Below are 8,095 nucleotides of genomic sequence, written 5' to 3' on the forward strand. Positions count from 1 at the left end.
TTGTCTTAAGCAGAACAAGAGTAAAAATAGTGATCACTTGTGAGTCAAGAATATACTAGCCGGCCGTCTGTATATATGTGTTGTATGTATATATTAATTAATTAATGTGACAAATTGGAGAATGAAAATATAATTATATAGTATATATACTTTTGTCTAAAAATGGTTTAGTTACAATACCTTTCACAACTCCATTGTACAATACAATAGAATATTCTGAAAAATCGGGAATCGGAATGTTCTATTGGGATATTTTCGGATCGGAATTGGCGGAATTCGAAAATATGTAGAAATTTGACTTGGAACAAAATTAATTAAAATTTTAGATAAAAACTAAATTTTGGATAATACAACTCAAATTTTAAATGTGAAAGTAATGGATTTTATAATAGGAAAAATATAGTGTGTATCCCTTAAGTTTGTACTGATTTCACATTTGGTCCTCCATGTTCACAAAAAAAATATTTGGTCATTTCTGTCAATTTTTCGTTAAAACTAATGGAATCAAGTGTGTGCCTATCACGTGGTCTTAACTAACGGACTGACGGTAAATTGACGAAAATGATCAAAAGGGTTAAATTATTGGAACATGAATGACAAAATGTGTTTTTTGTTAACATGGAGGACCAAATATAAAATCGAAGCAAACTTGAGGGGTGAAAACTGTAATTTCCCATTTTATAATGTATTGAAGTCGCGTTTTGAGAAAACGAGTATAAAGGAAACAAAACAGAGATAAAAACAGAAAAGGATAAAACGCGTGTTTGCCGCTTGGCTTCTTCGATTTCATCGACACAAGAAGAGAGAGAAAATACGAAAACAAGATTTACGTTGTTTCGCACACTCACTGTGTTTTTTTCTTCTCGAATTTCTCGCACTTGTTCAATCCACCATTTTTCTCTCTCTCTGAAATCTCTGCAGGATGACGGCTCTGTGCAAGACTGTTGTGATTCCAAGGAGCCCCACAACCCATTTTTCTTCTGGTAATATTTTCATCGAATCTGATGATTTGCTTAAATGCCCATTTTAGGTTTAATTTCTTGCTTCTTCAACTCGCTAGACTATATCCCTGACAATTGAAATTGGGGTTTATTGAAACGCATTTGTATATAAGAAGAATCAGAGCTTTTTTTTTCTCATTTTCTAACTGTGATGAATTGCTGTTCATGAGTTGTCTGAACTGATAGGGTGGTTTACAGCTCGTTCACATGGTGTTTGATGAATTGTCTGAATGGGATTCTGCTGTATGCAGGCCTATTTTGTGGATGAACATCTAATTGCATTCACAGTAAAATTTATTCATGCTTGTTACTGTAATCTTAGTCACTGAGCTATAGAGTATGTAAGCCGAAAATAAGGTCTCGTATGGAAATTATATATTCTCGAGTTTCCAAAATGCAGATCTGTGGATTTCCAAGAACAAAGAACTCGATATAAAAATTATTTCTCTCGAAGTACTGGAAAGGAAAATGCATTTGCTAGTAAAATACATAAGATCACTGTCTTCTGTCTTCGGTGCATCTAGGTATCTGTGTCTCGATGAGAGATTATTACGAATACGGAAACAACTTCTTTTGCTGATGACCTACATGTCAGAAACGCATTCTCAATTCAAAATTTCTTAGTGATTGTGCCTTTAACGATTCTCATTTCAAATATGCAATGAAAAGAATATCGTTTTCCGTTTTGGTGTAGGCTCTTCTTTCAAGTCAGAGCAAGATGTGGTGTCAACCAAACTGGCCTTCAGTTCAAAGGGAACGAGATCATCGGCCCAGAGGAGAGCTCTCACCATTCAAGCAAGTTATAGGTACTTAAATTTTATTGAATGCAACGTGGACATGCTATAATATGTTCGAAAAACAGAGCTACAAATGTACGGTTCAAACCTAGATATATATAAGTATAACATTCTGCAGTTCTCTATACGAGTTAGTTTCTAATCTTGGATAAATACGAGCTGCATTGAATTTGAAATGACGATTTAAATAGAATGCGGTTCCTAGCAAAAGGTTTCAATAATCAAGAGAAGACTTTTGACTTTTTTTCTTTCGCAAGCACTTACTTGAAATCTCGTGTATTTATGCATTTGATATTTCGATGGCAGTGATGGTGGAAGGTCATCAGGCAGCACGAGCATCTTTGTCGGTGGCTTTGTTTTAGGTGGATTAATCGTCGGCACACTCGGCTGTGTTTATGCTCCTCAGGTGATTTAAAAAATAAGAACCTCCGGCATGCAGTTTTATCATATTACAAAACGACTTTTTTTGTCTGATTTTCTTGCTATTCAATTAACAGATAAGCAAGGCTTTAACTGGAGCCGACAAAAAGGATCTCATGAAAAAGCTGCCCAAATTTATCTACGACGAAGAAAAGGCTTTAGAGGTACACAAATTTATCGACCATTTTTTTAGAAGTTATGGATTGTGTTAATTGATATAGAAAAGAAAATATTTTTGATTAATATTTCTTGCTCCATAACTACTAACAGAAGCAACGCAAGAAACTGGCGGAGAAAATCGAACAGCTCAACTCTGCTATTGATAACGTGTCCAATCAGTTGCGATCGGACGAAGCACCAAATGGAGCGGCAGTGAGTTCAGATGACATTGAAGCTCTCATTTAAGGTTCTTGATTTTCAGCAGTTATTAGACAATCTTTTAATGTATTGCCACTTAATTCAGATGATAATCTTCACTGCTCAAATTCGGTTTTTCAGACTATAAATAAGTACTTGGATAATGTTTGTGAAAAATTGTGACAAGTTCAATTTGAAGTGGGAATTCAACTAGATTGCAAACTACTGTGAATCGGAAGAATCAAATCGGAATTAGTAATTTCAGAAGAAAAAAACTACAATTTTTTTTGGGCAGCGAAAAGTTAATTTCAATTCCGTTCCAAGAAAAAACTTCATAAAAATAGGAATTAAATTGAAAAAAATGTTCCAAAATTGGAAATTTCTTCTTTGGATTTGCGGAATTTAGAGTTTTTTATTAGTCATTTATAATATAAAATAAAATATTGTTATTCACTTATAACTAGTTTCAAATACGAAGCACCGATTCAGAATTGGACAACCTTAATTCTCACACCCATTCGGCAAAAGAAAAAAAGGCACCAACTTGAAATCAAATGTTGTAACCATTCACTAAAAAAAACAGCCTATAAGAAAAAAGTATAAGTGCCCTCCAACAGACTAAAGTCAAACGCTTTATTTCGCCTTTGCATTTATCAAAAAAAAGGAAGAAGAAGAAAAAATGGCAAGAAAAAGAAGTTGGATTACTGTAGTTGCTGCAATCGCGATTTCCGTGGCGGCGGCGGCGCTGATGGCGGTGGTGGAAGCGGAGGAGAAAAACTCCGACGCATATTGCATAACGGAGTGTTGTTACTCGAACTGCACGCGCGTGATAAAAATTTGCACGTGGGGCGAGTGCAAGACGGAAAGCGTGTTTGCTTGTGCAGAGCGTTTTTGTAAGAAAAGCGTTAGATAAGAAGAGTGATTCTGTATAGCAACTTATTTAATTAGCGGATCAACATAGATTAATTCTGAATATTACGAAAAAACCCACAGCCTTTTCTTGTAGTTGTATTATTCATTAGTATTTTAATTTACGCAATGTTTTCTTGCTTCATAATTAAATACAAATGAATTTGAATATTAAATTCAAGTATATTAAATTATTTCTTTTGAGAAACTATTCACAAAAAAATGCTATAATAAATATATATTTATAGATAATTAAAATAGTATTTAATATTACTTTTTACGGTAAATTACAAAAATCTCCCTGAACTTAGGCTAAATAACGAAAAACACTCCACACCTACCCGTTTGTAAAAAACGGGTGGATGGAGAAGTGCGTGAGAGTGAATACAGAAGAAGAAGAAGAAGCAAAATAGAAGTGAAACTTTTTTTTTAAATTTTTTAAATGATGGAATTAAAAACAAGAAGAGATTGAATTAATAAAGTAAATAAAAAAAGTATGGACCGAGTAAAATATAGAAAACTATAGACCCGGGTTGACCCCGATTGAACTGGTCGAATCGTAACCTGGTTTTATGTCCGGTCCGATTCCGACAACAATGTAACCTACCTGCTTACCTAAGGAGTTGCTGCAGTCCGAGGAAGGTCTGTTTGAACTCACTATAGAGGCGAAGATCTTTTTTGCGTTGAGGGGGGCATTCTTGTAAAAGAGTCTCCACATCTTTCCCATAAGACACGTTTGCCAATGTAGGTACATACCCATAGAAATTCTGATTCCAATCCGCCCACCCTCCCACTTTCCCGCCAGTTTCTGTCCATTCCCGCCTTTTCAAATTATACATCCAAACACCCCCTCCGTCAACCATCACCCTCAGGTGTAGGAACACCTGCTCCCCGTCGAAGTACACCGGCACCCCGTCCCTCAGCACGTTGTTCTTCTCACGCTCGCACATGTTCGGGATCCTGTGCGCTAGCCTCCACTTGCCCTTACGGTGGTCGTGCGTGTGCACCACGATCTCTTCCGGCAATACGTACACGAAGTGGAGCGACCCCTTCGCGAACCCGAACCACTTGTCTACCCGTTTGTGGAACCCGTAGGGTTTGTGTTTTCGGATCGGCCCGTTTATGATTCTCGCTCGTGGGCGTAAACTGGCCGGAGGCTTACGTCGTCGTGCGCGCATGTGAATTGCGCGCTCGTGCAATTAAACTCAACCGCCGATTCGACCATCTCGCCCCCGGAGGGGACAGCCACCGTGAAACGCATAACCGTTCCGCGGTGTTCGGCGATCACTACCTTGAAGGAGGGGGAGGAGGACGGGTCCGCCGCCGGAAAGTCGACTGCGAGGCCGACGCTAGCGTGCTGGCTTGGAATGTTGTAACCGAGAAACATGTTTCCGCCGGTGAGCGGGTTGAGGACGAAATAGTGGGAGGGTTTCAGACGGAGGAGAAAGACCCCGTTGCACGATGCCATGATCGAAGCCTCGGCTGCCACGTTTATGGAAGCCGACGCCGCCGGAGAATTGAGTACGGTGAAAAGCATGGCCTGGAAGGCCGAGCAGTGGAAGATGATAATCCAGCCGGAGGATGGCGCCGCCGAAGCCGACTCGGATGATAGGAGCGCGTGTTTGCGTGCGAAACTCGGATCGGTGATGTAGCTTCTGAAGTTTTTGCTGACACACGAGTACTGGAGTGCGTTCCTCAGGGGTAGTAGTTTGATGATCTCGAAGACGAGATCCTCCGGCAGCTCCGGCAGCTCCGCGGCCGCGTGTTTGCCCAGAGATATTCCGCGATTGTATTCCTCATTCTGGAGATGATTTTTTATTTAATTTTTTTTATTCAGAGAGGTTTATGATTCCATGTATTCTGTACAATGTTTATATATACATTGTAGGTGGATTGGAATACATTGTAAATATGTATTTACTCTTTATAATTATATTGGCTTTCCAATTTAATTTAAATTAATATTTGATAATTCAATATTTTGCAAACTTAATAGAATCTTGCTAATCCCAACTATATTAATTTATATAAAGTTTAACTATAGCTACAATTAAAATCATACGAAAGAGTTGTGCCATCTTTTTATGTATATTTTTTTTACTTGAATATGTAATCGATGATTGCGAAAATCAGTTAATTATTAATTGTTTTGGACAATTGCGAAGATGAGTTAATTATTATTTGTTTTGGACGATTGCGAAAGTGAATTTGGACCGATGTTGTTTTTCATCCAATATCTTAAATTATATTAGCTTTATATTATCATTTTTAATTTGTATCATGCTTTGTTGAACGTTCTTTTTATATTTTCTTTTACTTGAATATGGAATCAACAAAGAATAGTAAAGTAAGTTATTTTAATGGTGTCTTAAATTTATTTCGGTAGAAATTTCAACATAACTTTCTTTAGGTAAAATTGAAACCCTTCAGGTATCAAAAGTAAATAAATTTTATTTATTCGCAAAAAAATTAGAAACATGGCAAATTGCTTGCACCAAAAGGCGAAATACCTTGCTGCATAATCAATATATTAATTCATTCATGAATAAAAATGTATCTAATCTACATACACAAGTATACAACAATTAAAAACATGTTGATACTAATTAGGATTAATTAGAACACCTAAGAACACTTTGCATTGCATAGAAACTAACATTTGCCCATTGAAATCTCTTCCAATGCTCGTTCGAAACGCTAGCCAAGGTCGGAATAAACTCGAAAAAAACTTCGTCGCCACACCCCACTTTTCCCTTCTTCTCCCACTTACCACTACAATGCACGTAAATCCTTTTTCCGAGTCGGACAAACAATCGTTGCCCGTCGAATAACACCGGGGTTCCATGATTATTAATCACGGCCCGAGGATTATATATATTACCAATCTTGTGAGACACACGCCACCTGTCGTTGGCGTAATCGTGTTTATAAACCACGATTACTTCCGGTGAGCCGTGAACGAATTGGAGTGAGCCTTGAGCAACTCCGAACCATTTGCCGCCTTCGCCATCGGCGGCGGCGTCTTTATTTAAGGATCCGTTCTTTAACGGCCCGTCCGTGATTCTCGGTTTCTCCTTTACGACATTGAAGGAAACAATGCTTTCCGCGTCGTCTCCGAGCCAGTGGACGCAACCGTGTGCGTATACCGGCCGGATACTCCGGTCGGCCATACGGGCGAAGTTCTTGCACTTGAAAACCACCTCCGGTTTCACCACCGTGGCGGGATATCCGGCGGGGATGGGGGCGCCGGAGTGGACGACCACGGCGAATCTCAGGGTGCTCCAGTACCTTGTAGGGTTAGGGTTTACATCAAATGTCACCAATTTGAACTGAAATTTACTGCTCAGCGAGATAGGGTTGACCAAGTCAACGGCCAGGGCTATGTCCTGGGAGCGGCCGATGCGGTGGTCGACGACCGTCGCTCCGCCGGTGATGGGGTTCAATACGTGGTACTCGTTGTAGCAGTCGATCCGGGCGAGGAGGACGCCGTTGCAGGAGGCAAGGATTGAGATCCCGATGGGTAGGGCCGTGGATATCGGATCCGACCCGGATAACGGGTCGATTCTGGTGAAGGATCTGGAATTTACGGCCGGGCAGTGGAATACGGTCGGATTGGACGACCGGAGGGCGTGGAGACGGCCGAATTTTGCGGTGGAGATGATTCCGTTGTAATTCTTGCTGAGGAGTTTGCACCGGACGGCGGATTTTAGAGGTAATCGGGAGATGATTCTGAGAATGAGATCGTCGCTTAGCTTCGCCATTGTTGCGAGTTCTGTTAGCTCTCCACAATTGTTGGTTACTAGGGTTTTGTGTGTGTGTTTTTTGTGCGTGTTTTGCGACTGTGTGGGATTAATGATAGGGATGAAGAGACGTAGTATTTATCACTGATTAAAAAAGAGAGACGTAGTATATATGGACACGTGTGCGTTAATAGGGAACAAATGGGCTAAATATTACAAAAATCATATACTTAAATGTGGGCCAACAATTATGGCAACCTTTTAATTGTTATTATTATTTTTATTAAATCGATGCTAAAATAATTTCGAGTCAAAGTAGAAGAGGTAAATCGATGAATTGAGAGTAGAAGGGGGTAAAGTGATATCGAATCAAAGTACACGGTGCTAAATCGATGCAATTAATAGTACAAGAGGTAAAGTGGAATTTACCATTTTTCTAATTGTTATTATTATATTTATCTCCTATTTTTCAGTCTATTTTTCTCTAATTCTTCTTTACTTTATTTATTTAAAAATCAATTTAATATCATAACAATTAAATGTATATAATTTTTGTACATATTAAGTTTTTATTATTAAATTTGTATAAATATTGATGTTCTTACTGATATCACTAATAAATTTTATTATAATTGTAATTTTCATGTATTAAACTTATTTGTTTTCACTTTTGAAATGTTCGTGAAAAATGCTAGTAATTATTAAAAAGGGCCTTGGCCAAGAAAAAGTATATATTAAAAAAAAAACTATTGATTTCCAATTTGATGAAATGTAATAAGGGTTAGTTGAAATAATAAATCCCAAATTAAAAGACCTACTAATTAATCTCTACCTCCCTTTCAACGGTCAACGAATCTCCGTAGTCCGTACA

General features: G+C 38.4%; 1 protein-coding gene across 1 annotated transcript; it reads left to right on the forward strand.

Annotated features, from left to right (window-relative positions):
* Nucleotides 1-744: 744 nt before the first annotated feature.
* Nucleotides 745-2,752, forward strand: LOC105959427 (hypothetical protein). Its single transcript, XM_012983531.2, has 5 exons — nucleotides 745-983; nucleotides 1,696-1,807; nucleotides 2,105-2,204; nucleotides 2,296-2,382; nucleotides 2,489-2,752. The coding sequence occupies exons 1-5, from the start codon at nucleotides 923-925 to the stop codon at nucleotides 2,621-2,623; spliced, it is 495 nt and encodes a 164-aa protein (XP_012838985.2). The 5' UTR covers nucleotides 745-922; the 3' UTR covers nucleotides 2,624-2,752.
* The last annotated feature ends 5,343 nt before the right edge of the window (nucleotides 2,753-8,095 follow it).

Source organism: Erythranthe guttata, chromosome 14 (genome assembly GCF_056151865.1).
Source record: "Erythranthe guttata isolate IM_541 chromosome 14, IM_541, whole genome shotgun sequence".
Classification (NCBI taxonomy): Eukaryota; Viridiplantae; Streptophyta; class Magnoliopsida; order Lamiales; family Phrymaceae; genus Erythranthe; species Erythranthe guttata.